This window comes from Babylonia areolata, chromosome 23 (assembly GCF_041734735.1).
Source record: "Babylonia areolata isolate BAREFJ2019XMU chromosome 23, ASM4173473v1, whole genome shotgun sequence".
In the NCBI taxonomy this organism is placed as follows: Eukaryota; Metazoa; Mollusca; class Gastropoda; order Neogastropoda; family Buccinidae; genus Babylonia; species Babylonia areolata.
Window position 1 is genome coordinate 11,525,019 of NC_134898.1, and position 25,000 is coordinate 11,550,018.

The 25,000-nt window shown below is 49.4% G+C and overlaps 1 protein-coding gene across 2 annotated transcripts in view; it reads left to right on the forward strand.

The window, feature by feature from the left end:
* The window catches only part of LOC143298273 (uncharacterized), a 32,703-nt gene that overhangs the window by 3,267 nt on the left and 4,436 nt on the right, over positions 1-25,000 (forward strand). For both annotated transcript variants that reach the window (XM_076611089.1, XM_076611090.1), the window contains exons 3-10: positions 3,712-3,888; positions 6,450-6,610; positions 9,312-9,372; positions 10,104-10,282; positions 11,577-11,664; positions 19,758-19,942; positions 21,867-21,939; positions 24,578-24,781. In XM_076611089.1, coding sequence (XP_076467204.1) covers positions 3,712-3,888; positions 6,450-6,610; positions 9,312-9,372; positions 10,104-10,282; positions 11,577-11,664; positions 19,758-19,942; positions 21,867-21,939; positions 24,578-24,781 — 1,128 coding nt within the window. The remainder of the gene's footprint in view (positions 1-3,711; positions 3,889-6,449; positions 6,611-9,311; positions 9,373-10,103; positions 10,283-11,576; positions 11,665-19,757; positions 19,943-21,866; positions 21,940-24,577; positions 24,782-25,000) is intronic.

Consider the following 25,000-nt stretch of genomic DNA (forward strand, 5'->3'; position numbering starts at 1 on the left):
GTTTTTTTTTTGTTTTTGTTTTTGTTTTGTTTTGTTTTTTGTTTTGTTTTGTTTTGTTTTTCCTATCGAAGTGGATTTTTCTAAAGAATTTTCCCAGGAGCAACCTTTTGTTGCCGTGGGTTCTTCTACGTGCGCTAAGTGCGTGCTAGCACACGGGGCCTCGGTTTATCGTCTCATCCGAATGACTAGCGTCCAGACCACCACTCAAGGTCTAGTGGAGGGGGAGAAAATATCGGCGGCCGAGCCGTGATTCGAACCAGCGCGCTCAGATTCTCTTGCTTCCTAGGCGGACGCGCTACTTCTATGCCATCACTACACGTATACACAGATAGATATATAGATAGATGTAGATAGATTGATAGATATGTATATATATAGATATGTACATACATATAGATAGATAGATATAGGGAGTGGTGTGTGCTCCTATCATTGCTCTTGTTTGATTCTTGATTTGCGAGTGGGCAGACTGAAGTTTCCCCAAAGACGGGTGCTGTGTCGTATCGTGTCGTGTCGTGTCGTGTCGTGTCGTGTCGTTGTGTGCTGTGTGCTGTGCTGTGCTGTGCTGTGCTGTGCTGTGCTGCGCTGCGCTGTGCTGTGCAGTGTTGTGCTGTGCTGTACTGTACTGTGCTGTGCTGTATTGTGCTGTGTTGTCCTGTGCTGTACTGTGCTGTGTTGTGTTGTGTTGTCTTGTGCTGTATACTGTGTTATACTGTACTGTGCTGTGCTGTGCTGTATTGTGCTGCATACTGTGCTATGCTGTGTTGTCTTGTACTGTACTGTGCTGTGTTTTGTTGTCCTGTGCTGTATACTGTGCTGTACTGTACTGTGCTGTGTTGTGTTGTCCTGTGCTGTATACTGTGCTGTACTGTGCTGTGTTGTGTTGTGTTGTGCTGTATACTGTGCTGTACTGTCCTGTGCCGTGCTGTGCTGCAGTGTAGCTGTGTTGTGCTGTGTTGTGTTGTTCTGTGCTGTATACTGTGCTGTACTGTACTGTACTGTACTGTGCTGTGCTGTGCTGTGTTGTGTTGTCTTGTGCTGTATACTGTGCTGTACTGTACTGTACTGTGCTGTGTTGTGCTGTTTTGTGTTGTCCTGTGCTGTATGGAAGGAAGGAAGGAATTTTTGTTTAATGTCCCGTCACACATATCGGTGATTGAAGACATTTTGTAAAAGTATTTATGAATACATCTGAGTATTATCGGTTAGAAGGGGTGGGAGATGTGGATGAATGGAGGGTTTGGGGAAACTGGGCAAATGAGGGTAAAAATGTGGGTGAAATTTGAAAGAAAAACAAAACAAACAAACAAACAAACAAAAACAAAAAACCCTCTAAATACAGTTACAGGAAATTACTTAAAGGACTTCGTAAAAGAGAAGTCGTTAAACTGACAAGCGAAACAACTGATAATGAATGCAAAAAGTCAAAAACATCAACGTTCTCAGTCACTTGTGAAGACACACTTTCGTGTACAAAAGGCTTCATCAAGCTACAGTGAAAAATTATATGCTCAATTGTCAGGTTATTAAAGCATATACACTTGACATTAGAACAATACTTGGTCCGTAATGAATTTGATAATAGTCTGAGAGCTAAGCTCAGAATTGGTCTGCGAATCGGACCAAAGTCTGAGAGAGTCAACTGACGAGGTTTTAGACTTGAATTCAAGCACCTATAAAAGTCTCTTTCTAGTATATTGCTTATTTCCTTGTATGACAATGGGCAATATACTTTTATACTATCTATATGATTTTTTGCTCCCCTTTTTGCTGCCCTATCTGCTTGGTCGTTATAACGGAATCCAGTGTGGGATGGTATCCAACAAAAATCAACATTTGTACCCTTCACAAATAGGGAGTGCAATAAATACCTAATTTCAAAAAATAAATCTTCTCTTTGATTATTCTCAAAAAGGAGCAAACCTTTTAAGACAGATTGAGAATCAACACAAAATAGGATATTACTTATTATGATTGGTATATCAACAAGATGATTTAAAGCCATAAGGATGGCCACCAATTCAGCTGTAAAAATTGAATGTCCCTTACCTAAATAATATGATTTTTCTGTTTTTAGGTCAGGAATGACAAAAGCAGATCCTGCACTGCTATCATCCAGGACCGAGCCATCAGTGTAAACTTTTAAATGATAATCAAAATTTTCTTCTAATTCAATTCTGACAGATGCTGCTATTATATGTGGAGATTCTCCTTTTGTTGTGTCAGAAGCACATATGTTGACGTTTGCTTTTGTTAACTCCCAGGGAGGGACAGGTGGCACCAGAACACGAGGTGCCATATCATGTTGTGCTATATATTTTGCTGTGCTGTGCTGTATATTGTGCTGTACTGTGCTGTGCTGTCTTGTCCTGTACTATATACTGTGCTGTACTGTGCTGTGCTGTGTTGTGCTGTGTTGTGTTGTCTTGTGCTGTATACTATGCTGTACTGTCCTGTGCTGTGCTGTGCTGCAGTGTAGCTGTGTTGTGCTGTGCTGTGTTGTGCTGTGTTGTGTTGTCTTGTGCTGTATACTATGCTGTACTGTCCTGTGCTGTGCTGTGCTGCAGTGTAGCTGTGTTGTGCTGTGCCGTGTTGTTCTGTGCTGTGTACTGTGATGTACTGTACTTTACTATACTGTGCTGTGTTGTGCTGTTTTGTGTTGTCCTGTGCTGTATATTGTGCTGTACTGTGCTGTGCTGTGTTGTGTTGTGCTGTGCTGTACTGTGCTGTCTTGTCCTGTACTGTATACTGTGCTGTACTGTACTGCACTGTGCTGTGCTGTACTGTGCTGTGTTGTGCTGTGCTGTGCTGTATATTGTGCTGTACTGTGCTGTGCTGTGTTGTCCTGTACTGTATACTGTACTGTGCTGTGTTGTCCTGTGCTGTATACTGTGCTGTGCTGTCTTGTCCTGTGCTGTATACTGTACTGTGCTGTGTTGTACTGTACTGTACTTTGCTGTGCTGTGCTGTGCTGTGTTGTGTTGTCTTGTGCTGTATACTGTGCTGTACTGTCCTGTGCTGTGCTGTGCTGTGCTGTGTTGTCTTGTGCTGTATACTGTGCTGTACTGTCCTGTGCTGTGCTGTGCTGTGCTGTGTTGTCTTGTGCTGTATACTGTGCTGTACTGTCATGTGCTGTGCTGTGCTGTGCTGCAGTGTAGCTGTGTTGTGCTGTGCTGTATACTGTGCTGTGCTGTATACTGTGCTGTGTTGTATACTGTGCTGTACTGCACTGTGCTGTGTTGTGCTGTTTTGTGTTGTCCTGTGCTGTATATTGTGCTGTACTGTGCTGTACTGTGTTGTGTTGTGTTGTGCTGTGCTGTATATTGTGCTGTACTGTGCTGTGCTGTCTTGTCCTGTACTGTATACTGTGCTGTACTGTACTGTGCTGTATTGTCCTGTACTGTGTTGTCATGTGCTGTATACTGTGCTGTACTGTACTGTGCTGTGCTGTGTTGTCCTGTGCTGTATACTGTGCTGTACTGTACTGTGCTGTGCTGTGCTGTGTTGTCCTGTGCTGTATACTGTGGTGTACTGTACTGTGCTGTGCTGTGCTGTGTTGTCCTGTGCTGTATACTGTGCTGTGCTGTGCTGTGCTGTGCTGTGCTGTAGCTGTGTCCGGTCGATCGTAAGCGTATAATCATGGGTCAGTCCACACGCTTTAAACGCCAACTTGTTTAAACTGAAACCGGAACTTTTCCCTTTGACCAACAGAGAGCGAGACGCTAGGGGAAAACGTGTGCGGACACTCCGGGGTGCCGGTGGTCAGAATGGTGACCGGAAAGGTCGGAAAGAACCGAGTAACACGTGCCGTCAACATCAAGCCCACAAAGAAAGTGTGTCCTATGAAGTTTGTTCCCGTCAACAATGCGGCCTGTTGCTCAGATACAGGTCAGCTGTGTCACCTTGTGTTGTCGGTTGTTATGTTTTTTTTTTGTTTTTGGTGTGTGGTTTTTTGTTTGTTTGTTTGTTGTTGTTGTTGTTTTTGGGGGGGTTCTTGATTGTTGTTGTTGTTTTGTTTTTATTTTTTTCTTATTTTTTTCATCATGGTTCCTGTTTTGAAGTATGTTCGTCTATATTGTTGAGAGGTGTGAATTCTCTTTTATTTTCCGCACCGCCTGGTTTGAGGTTTGTCTGTGGAGACCAGGAAGCTGGGGAGGGTGTGGTGGTGGGTGTGGGGTGTGTGTGGGGGGTGGGGGGGGGGGCGAGTAAGCCCGAACCTGTGTGCGTGCGTGCGTGCGTGCGTGTGTGTGTGTGTGTGTGTGTGTGTGTGCGTGTATTAGACAGAGAGTGAGAGAGAAAGAGAGAGTGGGTGTTTCTCTAAAAATGTAAGGCGACTACTTCGCTCACACACACACACACACACACACACACACACACACACACACACCCCACCCATTCCACCACCACACTACTTCATTCACACACACACACACACACACACACACACACACACACACACACACACACACACACACACACACACACACACACACACACACACACACCACCCATTCCACCACCACACATAATTGATAATTATACACACGTTCTCACATTTTCACAAAACACTCTCCCCCCAGAAAACACTGTCCTGCACTTCCATCCTCTCCACACCCCTCTTCCTCCCATCACCTCCCCCCCCCCCCCCCCAACCTTCTCCCGAACACACGATCTGTCTCTGTCTCTCTCTGTGTCTTTGTCTCTGTCTCTCTCTCAGTATAATATGTAGTTAATCGTTATAAATTGTGTATACATTTGTTTAATTGTATTTGTATTTCTTTTTATCACAACAGATTTCTCTATGTGAAATTCGGGCTGCTCTTCCCAGGGAGAGCGCGTCGCTACACTACAGCACCACCCTTTTTTTTTTCCTGCATGCACTTTTATTTGTTTTTCCTATCGAAGTGGATTTTTCTACAGAATTTTGCCAGGAACAACCCTTTTGTTGCCGTGGGGTCTTTTACGTGCGCTAAGTGCATGCTGCACACGGGATCTCGGTTTATCGTCTCATCCGAATGACTAGCGTCCAGACCACCACTCAAGGTCTAGTGGATGGGGAGAAAAATATAGGCGGCTGAGCCGTGATTCGAACCAGCTCGCTCAGATTCTCTCGCTTCCTACGCGGCCGCGTTACATCTAGGCCATCACTTCACTAACATGCATTGTTCATTTTCTTGTAGTTAATTGTTTCACTTGTGTAAACAAAGTGAGTCTATGTTTTAACCCGGTGTTCGGTTGTCTGTGTGTGTGTGTGTGTGTGTGTGTGTGTGTGTGTGTGTGTGTGTGTGTGTGTGTGTGTGTGTGTGTCTGTGTGTCCGTGGTAAACTTTAACATTGACATTTTCTCTGCAAATACTTTGTCAGTTGACACCAAAATAGGCATAAAAATAGGAAAAAAATCAGTTCTTTCCAGTCATCTTGCTTAAAACAATATTGCTCCTCTGGGATGGGCACAAAAAAAATGAAGCCTAATTATATGCAAACTGCATTTACTGTTATATTTATATTTTTTGTATTCTCTAAACTTGGCACTTTGATCTGATATTCTGACCCAACAACAAGAGCAGTCATTATTATCATTTTTTGTTCAAACAGGAACTTCTTTTGCTAAGCATGGAAGTTTTATTTATTTTGCAAACGTTTTGGTGCAGATAGTAAAAAAAGGGAAATTACTCTGTAATTAATGCTAGGGGACTTAATTTGCCACAAGTGAGTCTTGAAGGCCTTGCCTCTCTTGTTGTTTCATGCTGTACTTTGTGCTGAAAAAGTGACAACTTCTTGTGTTGTAATTTGTGTTCACTGCATCCCCTTCATGAGGGGCCATGGCCTTTATCGAATAAAAAGATGTCCATGTCCATGTCCATATCGATATCCATGTCCATGTCCATATCCATCTCTCTCTCTCTCTCTCTCTCTCTCTCTGTCTCATTGATATGATGTGTGTCGATGTCACATGCTTAAATTATTATGATATGGATTATAATATGTACTTTGTTTCCTGTGTACTGTCCAAACTTTGGAGACCAACAACTGAGGAAAAAAAAGGCACAGTAACCTCCCTGCCACATGTACGTTTTAAGCTAATGACAAAGTACCAAAGTGTCCGCTTATCCCTTAGTAGTTTATTTTGCTTCAATCAAGTGTTTGTTTTTTTTTTTCCTTTCTGTTCCATCATTTTATCTGTTTTGCACCACTTTTGTTCTGATTTGTACCTACTTAATCACTAGAGCTTTACAGCTAATGACATTAAACATTTCAGTGTTCAGTGTTCTCTATCTCTCTCTCCCTCTCTCTCTGTCTTTCCCTCTCTCTCTCTCTCTCTCTCTCTCTCTCTCTCTCCCTCTCCCTCTCTCTCTCCCTCTCCTTCTCTCCCTCTCCCTCTCTAACCACACCCACCCTCTCTCTTTGCCGCTTTTATATATAATATCACTTTTTGATCAATGTCCACAGACAAACCAGGCCAGTGTAGTTACTTTGTGAAGGCCGGTGACTCGCTTTCCACGGACACGTGCACTGCGGACAACGACTGTGAAGGGGACAAGAAATGCTGTGTCACCTCCCTGGGGAAAATCTGTCGGCAGCCTCTTGCGAGTGTTTCCTGCACTGACAATGTATAATAGCTGTTAGCTGCTGCTGTTTCTGTTCTCCCTCTTTCTCCTCCTCCTCCTCCTCCTCTTCCTCTTCTTCTTCTTCTTCTTTCTTTCTTTTTCTTTCCGTTACACGACCAACATTGACTTGCCAATGACTCTGTCGTGGTTCATGCATGTTGGGTATTTTCGTGTCAACATGACCCACCGAACACTGACATGGGTTACAGGATCTTTAACGTGCGTATTTGATTTTCTGCGTGCGTATACACAACGAAGGGGGTTCAAGCACTGGCATGTCTGCACATATGTTGACCTGGGAGATCGGAAAAATCTCCACCCTTTACCCACCAGGCACCGTTACCGAGATTCGAACCCGGGACCCTCAGGACGGGACGCTTAAACCACTCGGCTGTGGCGCCCGTCGTCTTCTTCTTCTTCCTCATCCTTTTTTTCGTCTCCTCGTCCTCGTCCTCGTCCTCCTCCTTCTTCTTCTTCTACAATATTAGCTTGTACTCAGTCCACTAGCCACCATGCCATGATGAATGAAAAGTTGAATGTATGTGTGATCGTGCTAGCGACTGAACAGTAAGTGCGTGTGTATTTGTGTGTGTGTGTGTGTGTGTGTGTGTGTGTGTGTGTGTGTGTGTGTGTGTGTGTGTGTGTGTGTGTGTGTGTGTGTGTGTGTGTGTGTGTGTGTTTGAGTGTGTTTGAGTGTGTGGGTGTGAATGTGTACGTATGTCTTTGTTTGCTTGTTTCAGTATATATATATATATATATATATATATATATATATATGTGTGTGTGTGTATGTGTGTGTGTGTGTGTGTGTGCGTGCGTGCGTGCAGGTGTGTATGTAGGTGTTAATGTAACCATTGTTCTTTTCATTGCTTTGTTATTTTTAATGGACGATTCCAGTTACTATTCTTATTCGTCGTTCTTATCATTGTATCCTATTTCATTTTATTTCTATATCTTTATCTTTTGTGTCATTAAATGGGCAGAATTTTCTCTTCCTTCATCATCATCATCATCTTCTTCTTCTTCTTCGTCTTCCTCCTTCTCCTCCACCTCCTCCTCCTTCTTCTTCTTCTTCTTTCTCTTCCTCCTCCACCTTCTTCTTCTTGTTCTCGTCTCAGCTGTTGCTCGATTATTTGGGGTAAATGTCCTCCTTATACATTAAAGCCACTTTGCTCTTTACAAAAACGTGCCATTAAGATGATTTGCCATGTAAATACCACAGGCGGATCTGTGCACAATATGTACAAAGAACTTCAAATATTACCTGTTCTTATACTCATCAGACATGACACATTGATTCATACGCATAAGATTGTTCATAACGCATGCCCACAATATTTAAAATCATTATTTTGTTTCCAGTTCCAACGTAAATCAGACAGAGCTATTGTCCCAAAGCCTAACATTGATTTATTTAAGATGAGCATAGAATGGAACATGCTTCCAAAGACACGTCGTCAAATTCCAGCCATATCTCTCTTTAAGTCTAACATAAAAATACTTCTATTCGATACTTTTATTAACCTACTCACGGTCTTTTGCAAATACTAGCTTATACTCAGTCCACTAGCTGCCACGCCATGATGAATGAAAAATTGAATGTATGTGTGATCGTGCTAGCAAATGAAGTGCGTGTGTGTGTGTGTTTGAGTGTGTGGGCGTGAATGTGTACGTATGTCTTTGCTTGTTTTATGATATGTGTGTGTGTGTGTGTGTGTGTGTGTGTATGCGTGTGCGTGCGTGCGTGCGTGCGTGTGTGTGTGTGTGTGTGTGTGTGTGTGTGTGTGTGTGTGTGTACACGTACGTACGTGATAATGTACCAATTGTTCTTTTCATTGCTTTGTTACTTTGAATAGACTATTCCAGTTACTCCAGTTACTTATTCGTCGTTCTTTTTTTTTTCATTTTATTTCTTTATTTTTAGGTTTTTGTGTCGTTCTTTATTTTTATGTTTTGTGTCGATAAATGGACAGAATTGTAAAAAGGCCTTTACTGCGCCTAATTCTTTACCCATTAAAGATTCAGTTAATCACGTAATCTCCTCCTTCTCATTCCCTTCAAAGATTAAAGTATTTATGTCGCAATGTCATTACTGCTTTAAAAAGTAATTATGAAAAGATTTGGTTTGAATCATTAAGACAAAGTACAAACTGTTTGTTTGTTCTATATCACAATGAAAAGGGAATCTAAGAGAGAAAAATATTTTTTGTCAATTTTGCCCACTGCAAACATCATTTCGTGAATTCAATTTAAATGCAATAACCATTGTTTACCCATTGAAACAGGGTGGGTAAATAGAATTCCATGAGAAAACCGTGTAAAAAAAATGTGACATGAATACTGTTGGTGATTAGTTTGATTATATCATGGAGTGTCCTTTTTTTATTTTTTTATTTTTTATTCGTAAAACTGTTGTTACCCGATAAATATGTATGTCCAAGTCTGTGTTTTCATTCTGTAAGTTATTTTCTGCCAGTAAAACGGATTCTCTTTTGTAAATTCATTAAGACGTGCAATGTAACATTGATAGTTTCACGCAGAAGTAGGCATGCTAAACCTTATTTTACCAGTTGATGCAAATTGTGACAATGCTGGTTATATTCTTGATTAGTCTGTTTTCTGAAATCCTCTTCGCCCCATGAATATTTTGTGTGTGTGTGTGCGTGCGTGCGTGCGTGCGTGTGTGCGTGTGTGTGTGTTACAGTTCTGTGTTCCCAAATTTACATGCAAAGACAAGGAAACGGGTGCCAGATGTTGTGAGAACAGTGAGTACAGACTTACGCTGAATCTGGAACTGAGTGTTTTGGCTCGGTCCCATTTTCTGAAAACAAAAAGTAAACAAAAGAAAGAAAGACGCCTGGTTGAGTGTTGGGTGTTTGAGTTTCCGTTTCGCGTGTATGTCCATGTGTGTGTAGTGTGTGTGTGTGTGTGTGTGTGTGGGGGGGGGGTTATATCTGTGTGTGTGGGGGGGGGGGGGGGGATCTGTGTGTGTGTGTGGGGGGGGTCTATGTGGGGGGGTCTATGTGGGGGGGGGTGGGGGGGTCTGTGTGTGGCGGGGGGTCTCTGTGTGGGGAGGGTCTGTGTGTGGGGGAAAGGTCTGAGTGTGTGTGTGGGGGTCTGTGTGGGGGGGTGGGTATGTGTGTGGGGGGGTCTGTGTGTGTGTGTGTTGGGTCTGTGTGTGTGTGTTGGGTCTGTGTGTGGGGGGAGGGGTCTGTGTGTGTATGGGCGGGTCTGTGTGTGTGTGTGGGGGGGGGGTCTGTGTGTGTGGGTGGGGGGGGGATCTGTGTGGGTGGGGGGTGGCTGTCTATGTGGGGGGGGGAGGGGGGGTCTGTGTGTGTGTGTGTGGGGGGGTTCTGTGTGTGTGCGCGTGCGTGCGTGTGTGTGTGTATTAAGTTTCCGTGGAACAGGATTCCCTACTCATCCATTCATTCATTCATTCATTCCCTTCATTCCTTCCTTCCTTCCTTCCTTCCTTCCTTCCACCCATGTCTGTCAGAGCCCGGCCAGTGCCCGGGTCCAGAGAGTATCATGCTGTGCAACAAGAACTCCGTGCACAAGGACTGTGTCCCGTGCGGGTCTGATGAGGACTGTCTCAGCAAGCTCAAGTGCTGCCCGTGCAACGACTGTCGTCTGTGCCTGAAGGGCCGTCCCTCCTCCAGCCTCTGTACCCCTGTGGTGAGCTCTGGGTGGTGGTGGTGGTGGTGGTTGGGGGTCGGGGGGGGGGGGGGGGGGGGGGGGAGAGGTGTCTATCTGTCTCTGTCTGTCTCTGTTTTATTTGATATTTATTGTATGATTTTTTTTTTTTTTTGATGTGTACTTTATGTCGTATGTGTTTGTATTGATACGATGTGTGTCGATGTTGCATGCGTAAATGTTTATTATATGAATTATCTGTACTTTAGTATTGTGTTTGTATTGATGTGATGTGTGTCGATGTTAACATGCATAAATATTTATTATGTGATTTATCTGTACTTTGTTTTCTGTGTACTGTCCAAACCTTGGAGACGAACGACTGAAAGAAAAAGGCAAATTACCCCCCCCCCCCCCCCCCCCCTCCCGTCACATGTACTTTAAGCGAATGACAAAGTGCCAAAGTGTCGTAAGTCTCCTATTAGTTTATGTTGTTTCAATTCTGGTTTGTTTGTTTTTATGTTGGGATTTTTTTTTTGTGGCTTTTTGTTGTTGTTGTTGTTTGTTTGTTGTTGTTTGTTGTTGTTGTTTTTTGTTCCATTTTATCTATTTTGCACCATTTTGTTCTGATTCGTACCTGCTATGTCACCAGAGCTTTTCAGCTAATGACATTCAACACTTCAGTGTTAAACATTGCAGTGTTTTGTCTGTCTGTCTGTCTGTCTGTCTCTGTCTGTGTCTCTGTCTGTCCGTCTGGGGTGGGGTGGGTGGTAGGATGAGTGAGATAGGAGGTGGGGGGGGGGGGGAAAGACCGAAGTGAGTAGTAGAGGTGGGTGCAGGGGGTGGGGGGTGCGGGGGAGGGGAAGGCTGGGGGGAGGGAGGAGGTAAAGAGGGGGGGGAGGAGGTTCGAGAGGAAACAAGAAGGGTTTGGGGGAGGATGGGAGGGAGGGAGGGAGGAAGGAGGGAAGGAAGGAAGGAGGCAGATAGAGAGAGGAATGGAGGAAGGGAGAGAGTGGGGGAGGAGAGTTGCACAGCAAGACAGGAGAAGTAGTAGAGAGTCTGTGTGTGTGTGTGTGTGTGTGTGTGTGTAGGGGTGGTGGTGTAGTGTGTGTGGAGTGGGGGGTGTGGGGGGGGGGGCGGGTGTCGGTGGGTGTGTGGGTGTGTGTGTGGGGGGGGGGGGGGGGGCAGGGGGGTGTTGGGGTGTGGGTGTGGGGGGGGGTGTGTGTGCCTCTCTTCGTTTTACAGTTTGTGGCTGTCTTTCTTCTTCTTCCTCTTGGATTCCTCTCCTCTAGTCTTCTTCATGTCCTCCTGGATGATTTCTGGTTGTGATTTGCAGAAGTGCACCGAAGGCCAGAAGTGTTTCATGGACAAGGCCACGTGCATTACCTCCCCTTGCCCCAAGGTACCCACGTGTCGAGCTTACGGTGAGTGAGTGGGGGGGGGGGGACCTCTCTGGTGGTGAGTGAGTGGGTGAGTGGGGGGGTCCTCTCTGGTGGTGAGTGAGTGGGTGAGTGGGGGGGGGGCCTCTCTGGTGGTGAGTGAGTGGGGGGGGAACCTCTCTGGTGGTGAGTGAGTGATTGGGGGGCACGTCTCTGGTGGTGAGTGAGTGATTGGGGGGCACGTCTCTGGTGGTGAGTGAGTGAGTGGGGGGGGGAACCTCTCTGGTGGTGAGTGAGTGATTGGGGGGCACGTCTCTGGTGGTGAGTGAGTGATTGGGGGGCACGTCTCTGGTGGTGAGTGAGTGAGTGAGTGGGGGGGGGACCTCTCTGGTGGTGAGTGAGTGATTGGGGGGCACGTCTCTGGTGGTGAGTGAGTGATTGGGGGGCACGTCTCTGGTGATGAGTGAGTGAGTGGGGGGGACCTATCTGGTGGTGAGTGAGTGAGTGGGGGGACCTCTCTGGTGGTGAGTGAGTGGGGGACCTCTCTGGTGATGTGTGAGTGGGGGGGGGGGCCTCTCTGGTGGTGAGTGAGTGGGGGGACCTCTCTGGTGATGTGTGAGTGGGGGGGGGCCTCTCTGGTGGTGAGTGAGTGGGGGACCTCTCTGGTGATGTGTGAGTGGGGGGCCTCTCTGGTGGTGAGTGAGTGGGGGGACCTCTCTGGTGATGTGTGAGTGGGGGGGCCTCTCTGGTGATGTGTGAGTGGGGGGCCTCTCTGGTGGTGAGTGAGTGAGTGGGGGACCTCTCTGGTGGTGAGTGAGTGGGGGACCTCTCTGGTGGTGAGTGAGTGGGGGACCTCTCTGGTGGTGAGTGAGTGGGGGACCTCTCTGGTGGTGAGTGAGTGAGTGGTGGGGACCTCTGGTGGTGAGTGAGTGAGTGGGGGTCCCTCTCTTGTGGTGAGTGAGTGAGTGGGGGGACCTCTCTGGTGGTGAGTGAGTGGGGGGGACCTCTCTGGTGGTGAGTGAGTGGGGGAACCCCTCTGGTGATGTGTGAGTGGGGGAACCCCTCTGGTGATGTGTGAGTGGGGGAACCCCTCTGGTGATGTGTGAGTGGGGGAACCCCTCTGGTGATATGTGAGTGGGGGGACCTCTCTGGTGATGTGTGAGTGGGAGACCTCTCTGGTGGTGAGTGAGTGGGGGGACCTCTCTGGTGATGTGTGAGTGGGGGGCCTCTCTGGTGATGTGTGAGTGGGGGGGGCCTCTCTGGTGGTGAGTGAGTGGGGGGACCTCTCTGGTGGTGAGTGAGTGGGGGGACCTCTCTGGTGGTGAGTGAGTGGGGGACCTCTCTGGTGGTGAGTGAGTGAGTGGGGGACCTCTCTGGTGGTGAGTGAGTGGGGGGCCTCTCTGGTGGTGAGTGAGTGGGGGGACCTCTCTGGTGGTGAGTGAGTGGGGACCTCTCTGGTGGTGAGTGAGTGGGGGGGTCCTCTCTGGTGGTGAGTGGGGGGGGGGCTCTCTGGTGGTGAGTGAGTGGGGGGACCTCTCTGGTGGTGAGTGAGTGAGTGGGGGTCCCTCTCTTGTGGTGAGTGAGTGAGTGGGGGGACCTCTCTGGTGGTGAGTGAGTGGGGGGACCTCTCTGGTGGTGAGTGAGTGGGGGGACCTCTGTGGTGGTGAGTGAGTGGGGGTCCCTCTCTGGTGGTGAGTGAGTGGGGTGACCTCTCTGGTGATGTGTGAGTGGGGGGACCTCTCTGGTGATGTGTGAGTGGGGGGACCTCTCTGGTGGTGAGTGGGGGGGACCTCTCTGGTGGTGAGTGGGGGGGCCTCTCTGCTGGTGAGTGAGTGGGGGGACCTCTCTGGTGGTGAGTGGGGGGGACCTCTCTGGTGATGTGTGAGTGGGGGAACCCCTCTGGTGATGTGTGAGTGGGGGGGACCTCTCTGGTGATGTGTGAGTGGGGGGACCTCTGGTGATGTGTGAGTGGGGGGACCTCTCTGCTGGTGAGTGAGTGGGGGGACCTCTCTGGTGGTGAGTGGGGGGGACCTCTCTGGTGATGTGTGAGTGGGGGAACCCCTCTGGTGATGTGTGAGTGGGGGAACCCCTCTGGTGATATGTGAGTGGGGGGACCTCTCTGGTGATGTGTGAGTGGGGGGGACCTCTCTGGTGGTGAGTGAGTGGGGGGGACCTCTCTGGTGATGTGTGAGTGGGGGGGACCTCTCTGGTGATGTGTGAGTGGGGGGGACCTCTCTGGTGATGTGTGAGTGGGGGGGACCTCTCTGGTGATGTGTGAGTGGGGGGGACCTCTCTGGTGATGTGTGAGTGGGGGGGACCTCTCTGGTGATGTGTGAGTGGGGGGGACCTCTCTGGTGGTGAGTGAGTGGGGGGGACCTCTCTGGTGATGTGTGAGTGGGGGAACCCCTCTGGTGATATGTGAGTGGGGGAACCCCTCTGGTGATGTGTGAGTGGGGGAACCCCTCTGGTGATATGTGAGTGGGGGGACCTCTCTGGTGATGTGTGAGTGGGGGGACCTCTCTGGTGGTGAGTGAGTGGGGGGGTCCTCTCTGGTGGTGAGTGAGTGGGGGGGACCTCTCTGGTGGTGAGTGAGTGGGGGGGTCCTCTCTGGTGGTGAGTGAGTGGGGACCTCTCTGGTGATGTGTGAGTGGGGGGACCTCTCTGGTGGTGAGTGAGTGGGGGGGCCTCTCTGGTGGTGAGTGGGGGGAGCCTCTCTGGTGGTGAGTGAGTGGGAGACCTCTCTGGTGGTGAGTGAGTGGGGGGACCTCTCTGGTGGTGAGTGAGTGAGTGGGGGTCCTTCTCTTGTGGTGAGTGAGTGAGTGGGGGTCCTTCTCTTGTGGTGAGTGAGTGAGTAGGGGTCCCTCTCTAGTGGTGAGTGAGTGAGTGGGGGGACCTCTCTGGTGGTGAGTGAGTAATCACTCTGTCTCTCTCTGTCTCCGTCTCTCTCTGTCTCTCTGTCTCACACACACACACACACACACACACACACACACACACACACACACACACACACACACGTTTTCATTGATTTTCTCTGCCTTTGTCCTCTCTCTCTCTCTCTCTCTGTCTATCTGTCTCTGTCTCTCTCTCTGCCTCTCTGTGTACTACTATTACTACTTCTACTACTTCTCTCTTGCTGAGCAACTCTCCCTCACTCTCCCCACCCCCCACCCCCCACCCTCACCCCTACTCTCTCCTTTCCTCCACTCCTCTCTCCATCCACCTCCTTTCCCCCCCCCCCCCTTTCCTTTCTGTCTCCTTCCTTCCCTCACTACCTCCACACCCAAAACCCCGCATGTTTCCTCGAGACCCTCCTCCACCCGCACCCCCCCTACCTCCTCCTCCTCTTTCCCAGCCTTCCCCAGTACTCGCTTCTTCCTCCACCCCTATACCTGTCTAACTCATCCTGCCACCCACACACCTCACCTCTTTCCGATCAATCTCACCCACACAAAAAAACCCAAAACAAACACACACAAAAACAGCAAAAAAAAAAACAAAACAAAAAAATCAAACAAAACAAAACAAAACCAAAAAACACGATATCAGACTAGCTTCACACACACACACACAAGTCACACTTTCACTTTCCCACCCCTCTCATCTTTACTCGTCCTGCAACCATCGCCCCGCCCTCCCCCCCCCCCCCACTCTTCCCACCGCCTCCCCACTCTCCCTCACTCTCCCCACCCCCTCCCCACTCGGTCCCTCTCTCCCCACCCCCTCCCCACTCTCCATCACTCTCCCCACCCCCTCCCCACTCTCCCCACCCCCTCCTCACTCTGTCCCTCTCTCCCCACCCCCTCCCCACTCTCCATCACTCTACCCACCCCCTCCCTACTCTCTCCCACTCTCCATCACTCTACCCACCCCCGCCCCACTCTAACCCACCCCTCCCCACTCTACCCCACCCCCTCCCTACTCTCTCCCACTCTCCTCACTCTACCCTTCCCCTCCCCACTCTACCACCCCCTCCCCCACTCTCCCCACCCCCTCCCCACTCTACCCACCCCTCCCCACTCTCCCCACCCCCTCCCCACTCTCTCCCCACTCTCCTTCACTCTCCCCACCCCCTCCCCACTCTCTCCCACTCTCCATCACTCTACCCACCCCCTCCCCACTCTCCCCCACCCCCTCCCCACTCTCTCCCACTCTCCATCACTCTACCCACCACTCCCCACTCTCCCCACCCCCTCCCCACTCTCTCCCACTCTCCATCACTCTACCCACCCCTCCCCCACTCTCCCCACCCCCTCCCCACTCTCCCCACCCCATCCCCACTCTCCCCACCCCCTCCTCACTCTCTCCCACTCTCCCTCACTCTCCCCACCCCCTCCTCACTCTCTCCACTCTCCCCACCCCCTCCCCACTCTCTCCTACTCTCCCTACTCTCCCATCCCCCTCCCCACTCTCCTACTCTCCCCACTCTCCCAACCCTCTCCCCACTCTCCCCCACCCCTCCCCACTCTCCCCACCCCTCCCCACTCTCCCCACCCCTCCCCACTCTCCCCACTCTCCCCACCCCTCCCCACTCTCTCCTACTCTCCCCACTCTCCCAACCCCTTCCCCACCCCTCCCCACTCTCTCCCACTCTCCCCACTCTCCCAACCCCCTCCCCACTCTCCTACTCTCCCCACTCTCCCAACCCCCTCCCCACCCCTCCCCACTCTCCCCACCCCTCCCCACTCTCCCCACCCCTCCCCACTCTCTCCCACTCTCCCCACTCTCCCCACCCCTCCCCACTCTACCCACCCCCTCCCCACTCTCCCCACCCCTCCCCACTCTCTCCCACTCTCCCCACTCTCCCCACCCCTCCCCACTGTCTCCCACTCTCCCCACTCTCCCAACCCCTTCCCCACTCTCTCCACTCTCCATCACTCTCCCCACTCCCTCCCCCACTCTCCCCACTCTCTCCCACTCTCCCTCACTCTCCCCACCTCTCCCTACTCTTTCCCACTCTCCCCACCCCCTCCCCACTCTCCCTCACTCTCCCCACCCCCTCCCCACTCTCCCTCACTCTCCCCACCCCCTCCCCACTCTCCCTACTCACTCCCACACTCTCCGATCTCACCCTTCCAATCGATTCTCTCTTCTACATTCTAAAAACGAAAAAGAATGTCCGGTCGGTGACTGCAGCTAGCTTAATCCCCGGCATTTTTCCCCCACCCCCACCCCCACCCCCCACCCCATCTCACTCCTCTTCCCCACCCCCCACCTGCCACCCCCTTCCCTACCCCTCCCACCCCCTCTCCCCATCCACCCACCAGCCCTGCTCTCCCACCTAATCCTTCCAATCGATTGATATCTCCCATCATTTATAACACAAAAATTGTTCGGTCACGGAACGATTAGACTTGCTCCCTGCCCACCCCCCCCACCCCTACACACACACACACACCCCGCCCCTTCCCCCCTCCCACCCCCACCCCCACCCCCCTCACCCACTTTCGTACACTATCTCCATCTCACTCATCTTGCCATCCTCTCTCTCTCTCCGTCCTTACCCTTCATCCTAATCTTTCTTGTCTTTTCTTTTTTCTTTCTTTCTTTTTTTTTCCTTTCTTTTTTTCGCTGCTCCATCATCTGCACCGTTTCAGTGGCATTGCTCCCACGCCGCTGTCGCAGCCCCAGCTTCGGCAGTCCACGAGAGAACCCATTGATGCTATGTGGGAGGCCCTGCAGAGAGAGCAAGGTGGCAGAATGGTCAAGACGTTTATCTGGCAATACAGTGTCTGTCTGTGAGGGTCTTGGGTTCGAATCCTACTCTCACCCTTTCTCCTCAGTTTGACTGGAAAATCAAATTGAACGTCGAGAGACAGAGACAGAGAGAGACAGAGTGATTACTCACTCACCACCAGAGAGGTCCCCCCACTCACTCACCACCAGAGAGGCCCCCCCACTCACTCACCACCAGAGAGGCCCCCCGACTCACTCACCACCAGAGAGGCCCCCCGACTCATTCACCACCAGAGAGGTCCCCCCACTCACTCACCACCAGAGAGGCCCCCCCCCCCACTTACTCACTCATCACCAGAGAGGTCCCCCCACCCCCCACTTACTCACTCATCACCAGAGAGGTCCCCCCCCCCCACACTTACTCACTCATCACCAGAGAGGTCCCCCCACTTACTCACTCATCACCAGAGAGGTCCCCCGCCCCACTTACTCACTCATCACCAGAGAGGTCCCCCCCACACTTACTCACTCATCACCAGAGAGGTCCCCCCCCCCACTTACTCACTCATCACCAGAGAGGTCCCCCCACTCACTCATCACCAGAGAGGTCCCCCCCCCCCACTTACTCACTCATCACCAGAGAGGTCCCCCCACTCACTCATCACCAGAGAGGTCCCCCCCCCCACCACACACTCCCCCACTTACTCGAGCCATTAGGATGAGACAATAAACCGAGGTCCCGTGTGCAGCACGCACTTGACGCACTGGGGAAAAAAACATCAACAACAACATGGCAACAAAAGTGTTGTCCTCTAGCAAAATTCTGCACAACGAAATCGACCCTGATAGCGTTCGTGGGCTGCAACTCCCACGTTCACTCGTATGTACACGAGTGGGTTTTTACGTGTATGACCCGTTTTTACCCCGCCATGTAGGCAGCCATCCTCCGCTTTCCGGGGTGTGCATGCTGGGTATGTTCTTGTTTCCATAACCCACCGAACGCTGACATGGATTACAGGACCTTTAACGTGCGTATTTGATCTTCTGCTTACGTATACACACGATGGGGGTTCAGGCACTGGCAGGTCTGCACATATGTTGACCTGGGAGATCGTAAAAAATCTTCACCCTTTACCCACCAGGCGCCGTCACCGTGATTCGAACCCGGGACCCTCAGTTTGAAAGTCCAACGCTTTAACCACTCGGCTGTTGCGCCCGTCGTACACAACTATAACTGCATGCACTCAAGTCCTGGCTAAACGCATTGGACACGCGTTGCTAAGCAACTCCCCCCCCCCTAGCCCTCCCCCCCCCAATCCTCAACCCTACTCTCTCCCTTCCTCCACTCCTCTCTCCATCCACCTCCTCCCCCCCCCTCCTTCCTCTCTCCTTCCCTCACTTCATCCCCACACAAAATCCTGCATGTATCCTCGCGACCCTCCTTCATGCACTAGACGTCGCTTTTATCGCTGTCACGCACTGGACCTCGCTTTTATCGCTGTCATGCACTGGACCTCGCTTTTATCGCTGTCATGCACTGGACCTCGCTTTTATCGCTGTCACGCACAAGCATCGCTCATTGCACTGGAACTCGCTTTTATCGCTGTCACGCACTGGACTTCGCTTTTATCGTCTCATCCCGAAAGACTGGACGCTCGCTCCGCTCGATTTTTCCAGTCAAACGTGGGATAAATGGGCGAGAGCGAGAATTCGTACCCACATCCTTATGGACACTGTATTGACAGATGAAAGCGTCCTTACCATTCTACCACCTTCCTCCTTTTCCCCACATTTGAAAACAAAACAAACAAGAGAGGCAAGGCCTTCAAGACTCACTTGTGATACACTTTTTAAAAAATCCAAGCTTTTTATACATTGAGTATAATTTCAAAATGCAATGTTTAAGATAAGAAAGATCAGTTTAAAGCAAATTAAGTCCCCTAGCATTAATTACAGAGTAATTTCCCTTTTTTACTATCTGCACCAAAACGTTTGCAAAATAAATAAAACTTCCATGCTTAGCAAAAGAAGTTCCTGTTTCAACAACAACAACAAAAATGATAATAATGACTGCTCTTGTTGTTGGGTCAGAATATCAGATCAAAGTGCCAAGTTTAGAGAATACAAAAAATATAGATATAACAGTAAATGCAGTTTGCATATAATTAGGCTTCTTTTTTTCTTTTCTTTTTTTTTGTGCCCATCCCAGAGGTGCAATATTGTTTTAAACAAGATGACTGGAAAGAACTGAATTTTTCCTATTTTTATGCCTAATTTGGTGTCAACTGACAAAGTATTTGCAGCGAAAATGTCAATGTTAAAGTTTACCACGGACACACACACACACACACACACACACACACACACAGAGAGACAACCGAACACCGGGTTAAAACATAGACTCACTTTGTTTTCACAAGTGAGTCAAAAATAACCCGAACATGTCTGGCTTGTGGCACCAGACTCGGTCCCCGGCCAGTGCCCCTCAGTGGACGACCAAGAATCGAACCCATGCAAGAATCTGAGGGAGTGTCAGAACGACCAGGACTGCAAGTCGCCCGTCCTCAAGTGCTGCTCTTCCAACTGCGGAGACGACTCGAGGAAACGCTGTGTCCGTACGGTGCCCACCTCGTCATGTCGCCACGTGGTGAGTGGTGTGATATGTATTGTATTGTATTGTATTGTATTGTATTGTATTTCTCTTTTTGTCACAACAGATTTCTCTGTGTGAAATTCGGGCTGCTCTCCCCAGGAAGAGTGCGTCGCCACACTGCAGCACCACCCTTTTTTTTCCTATCGAAGTGGATTTTTCTACAGAATTTTGCCAGGAACAACCCTTTTGTTGCCGTGGGTTCTTTTACGGGACCTCGGTTTATCGTCTCATCCGAATGACTAGCGTCCAGACCACCACTCAAGATCTAGTGGAGGGGGAGAAAATATCGGCGGCTGAGTTGTGATTCGAACCAGCGCGCTCAGATTCTCTCGCTTCCTGGGCGGACGCGTTACCTCTAGGCCATCACTCCACTGTTGTTGTATTGTATCACTCTTTTTATTGCAACAACAGATTTCTCTGTTTGAAATTCGGGCCGATCTCCCCAGGGAGAGGGCATCGCTACACTGAGAGCGCCATCCTTCTTTCCTTTTTTCTTTTTTTTTTCTGCCTGCAAATTTATCTGTTTTCCTATGAAAGTGGAATTTTCTACAGAATTTTGCCGTTTGTTGCCGTGGGTTCTTTTACGTGTGCTAAGTGCATGCTGCACAACGCGACCTCGGTTTATCGTCTCATCCGAATGACTCCGGTTGTGTATAAGGGTGTGTACGGGTGGTGTGGTGTGGTGTGGTGTGGTGTGGTGTGGCGTGGCGTGGTGTGGTGTGGTGTGATGTTTGTGTGGTGTGGTTTGGTGTGGTGTGGTGTGGCGTGGTGTGGTGTGTGGTGTGGTGTGGTGTGGCGTGGCGTGGTGTGGTGTGGTGTGGTGTGGCGTGGTGTGGTGTGGCGTGGTGTGGTGTGGTGTGGTGTGGGGTGGCGTGGCGTGGCGTGGCGTGGCGTGGTGTGGTGTGGTGTGGTGTGGCGTGGTGTGGTGTGGTGTGGTGTGGCGTGGTATGATGTGGTATGGTGTGGTGTGGTGTGGTGTGGTGTGGCGTGGTATGATGTGGTATGGTGTGGTGTGGCTTTTTCAGTGTTTGGTTTCATTCAGTGTGATGAGGTGTGGTGTTCATGTGAGGATAGGGGGAGAAAATATGTACATGTGTGTGTGTGTGTGTGTGTGTGTGTGTGTGTGTGTGCACGCAGGCATGTATGTGTGTGCGCATGTATGTGTATGTGCGCACGCATGTGCGTGTGTGTGCATGTATAAGTGTGAGTTTGTGTAAGGATAGGGGGAGGAAATATGTGTATGTTTATGTGTGTGTGTGTGCGCGCGCGGGCATGTATGTGTATGCGCGCACGCATGTGTGCGTGTGCATGTACAAGTGTACGTTTGTGTAAGGATAGGGGGAGGAAATATGTGTATATATATATATGTGTGTGTGTGTGTGTGTGTGTATGTGCGCGCGCGCGCGCGCGCGCAAGTCTGGCCTTAAAACTCACCTCTTCACAAGATAGCCTCCCTCCCCTGCCTCTTCCTTGTCTTCAGTTTCTTCAGTTTTTGAGTTATGCATGCGTGTAAATGACTGGTGTGAAAGCGCTTAGATTTGTCTCTGCACAAGATTCAACGCTTTATAAATACTGTCATTACTATGCGCGCGAGCATGTGTGCGTGTGCATGTATAAGTTCACGTTTGCGTGTGTGTGTGTGTGTGTGTGTGTGTGTGTAAAAGTGATGAGAGTGATGGGTATGTGTGTGTGTGTGTGTGTGTGTGTGTGTGTGTGTGTGTGTGTGCACGCCTGTCTCTCAGCCCCAATGTCTGCCTGTGCCAGCTTTCTCATACCGAAAATCAGATAAACACGCACAGAGAGAGACAGACAGACAAACAGAAAGAGAGAGACAGAGAGAGGGGGGGGCAGACTTGCAGAACAGACAGGGCCTCTTGCAGGACCACAGGCCATAACCACGATCCATGATCTGTTCCAGACGTGCCCCCCTGACATGATGTGCTATGAAGTCTTCAGCAGGGAGAAGCACACAGTGGCTCCCATGTGTCTTGGTAGGTACCGTGACTATCACCCAACATGATAATGATTAAGAAATCGTAAAGAGTGGTAATTCTCTCCACACACAAGGTACATAACATCAAGCCACTGCTGCTTTGGCTGCCAATTCAGCTTTGCACACAGGTAAATAAAAGGTACATCTGGGTTTGTTCCAATGTACCTTTTATTTACCTGTGTGCTAGCTGAACTGGTAGCGTAAGCAGCATTGGCTTGAAGTTATGTACCTTGTGTGTGGGGAGAGTTACCACTCTTTGCTTTTTGTTAATCATTTGATCTCCTGGCCTCATTGTTTATTAATATCAACATGATAATGATTTGGCTGGTCACTGACTGAACGTCTGTGTGTCTTGGTAGGTACTGTGATTATCAACCAACATGATAATGTGTTGGCTGGTCACTGACTGAACGTCTGTGTGTCTTGGTAGGTACTGTGATTATCACCCAACATGATAATGATTTGGCTGGTCACTAACTGAACGTCTGTGTGTCTTGGTAGGTACTGTGATTATCACCCAACATGATAATGATTTGGCTGGTCACTGACTGAACGTTTATGTGTCTTGTTAGGTACCCTAATACCACCCAACATGATAATGATTTGGCTGGTCATTAACTCAACGTCTGTTCGCTAACTTGATGTCCGGTTAAAGTGATGCGCGCGTTGAGCTTGGTGAGGATAGGGTTGTTGGGGAGGGGGAATGGGGGAGGGGGAAGAGGAGTGGGCCGGCAGAAGACGGTAGGCGTCGAGGGGGAGAGCGATGGTGTGTGTGTGTGCGTGTGTGCGTGTGTGTGTGTGTGTGTGTGTGTGTGTGTGTGTGAGAGAGAGAGAGAGAGAGAGAGGCAGAGACAGAGACAGAGAGACAGAGAGAGACAGAGAGAGATCGGAAACTGCAAGTTCAAACTAAACATATGCCAAGCACAGCTGACTTTTTTTTTTTTAAATTATCAAGTGAGGGTGGTGGATGGTGTAGGGGAAGGGGTCATGGTTACTTTATTTAACTACATACAGGCAGATGCAGGTATTCAGCCCTAAAAAGACTCACACCCTTCACCCCCCCCCCCCCCCCGCCCCCCCACTCCCCCTCAAAGGAGGCAAAAAAGTCATTTTAGCTGTAAGTAAGATGATTGGATTTGCAAATGTTGCCTAGTTATACTTTTGGAGTTAAAAGACATTTGTGTTTTCTCAACTTTATGTGACATTGTTGTGTATTTGGAAATGTTTGTTATGGGCACGAAAATGAGTATTTTGCAGTAATCCTCCATACTCCAATAGGAGTGAAAGGATAATTAAAACTTGAAACTTGTGTGTGTGTGTGTGTGTGTGTGTGTGTGTGTGTGTGTGTGTGTGTGTGTGTGTGTGTGTGTGTGTGTGTCAGCCAGTTCGAATAAACTCACACCATACCGAAAAAACAATAATAATTATTATTATTATTATCTTTGATGTCTTTTCTTCTTCATCCCATATAGGTCACACACAGCTGTCTTTCAGACCAGACAACGCATTGGTCAGTCTCTCTAAGCACGTCGCTTGTCATCGTCACCAAACTGCTTTTCTTTTCAGCACATTCTGTTAACAGGAACAGGTTGCTAGAAGTTAACTCACTCAGTACGGCCAGTCCTCTCTTCTCCTCTACACAGACCCCTCAGATGTCCAGTGGGTGTCTCAATGACCCAACCTTTAGCTTCCGTCGTCAGAATTGTGGTATTCTTTGTCAACATTCGCCTCTTCAGTGTAAGAGCCTTCCGCTTGTAATATTTCGATGGTGGTAATTGGGGAGAAACGCTGTTAACGTCGTCTCTTTCGCCGTTCGTATGGAGAGAGTTAACACGTCATTTTTTTTTTTCTTTTCTCCTGACACAACTGCGCCATTTCGGTTCATTTTTAAATTACCACTCTGGGACACGATTTGATGAATAAATGAATGAATGAATGAATGCTATGGATATTTACACAGCGTCTATCCTCGGTCCGAAACTAAGCTCTGAGAGCTTTACAAACACAGGGTTCATTAATTTGCACAACAGGCTGCCGACTAGCTGAGTAGAGAGAGAGCTGACTGACGGCTGTCATTGAGCGCTTCCCATTTGTTTCATGTGTCATCCAATCAGATTTCATGCACACACGCACACACACACACACACACACACACACACACACACACACACACACCACCACCACCACCACCACCACTACCACCACCACCATCACCACACCCCCCACCCTCCCTTTTTTTTTTAATCGTCTAATATCAGTGATAGTGAAAAGACGCTAAACTAAAGAACGAATGAAAACACACACACACACACACACACACACACACACACACACACACACACACACACACACACACACACACACACACACACACACACACACACACACACACACACACACACGTAACAATGAACTTTTTTTTTTGGGGGGGGGGGGGGGCGCTCATCATTCGTTTCCTGTGTCATTCCATCAGATTTCAGGCACACACACACACACACATACATGCACACACACACACACACACACACACACACACACACACACACACACACACACACACACACACACACACTCACACGTGCACACTCTCAAGACAGACAAGACATGTAACGTTTCAACATGATGTGGGCGGACAGAGAACACGCGGCATCCCCGCCGAGAAGCGTGTGGAGGGGAAGGACCCCCGCTGTTGCTGCTGGTGTCTGATAGGGACCTGGAGGTCCTCAACTGCCGGACTGAGGAGGAAGGGGAGGGGGTCCAGGGCATCCCCTGTCCTCAAGGCTACAGCTGCACCAAGACCGCTGATGGCTCTCAGCTGTCCGTCTGTTGTCCTGGCAAAGGTGGTAGTTCTTTTTTTTTGTTTTTTTTTTTTGTATGTGTACTGTTCACAGAGAGAGAGAGGGGTGGGGAGAAATGGGGGGGAGTGGGGAGGGGGAGAGTAGGAGAAACGGATGGAGATGGGGGGGGAGAAAACGAGAATGGAAAGAGGAAGAGAGAGGGAAAAGAGAGACAGGAAGAGAGGAAGGGAGGGGCGAGAGAGAAGGAGAGGGGCACAGAGA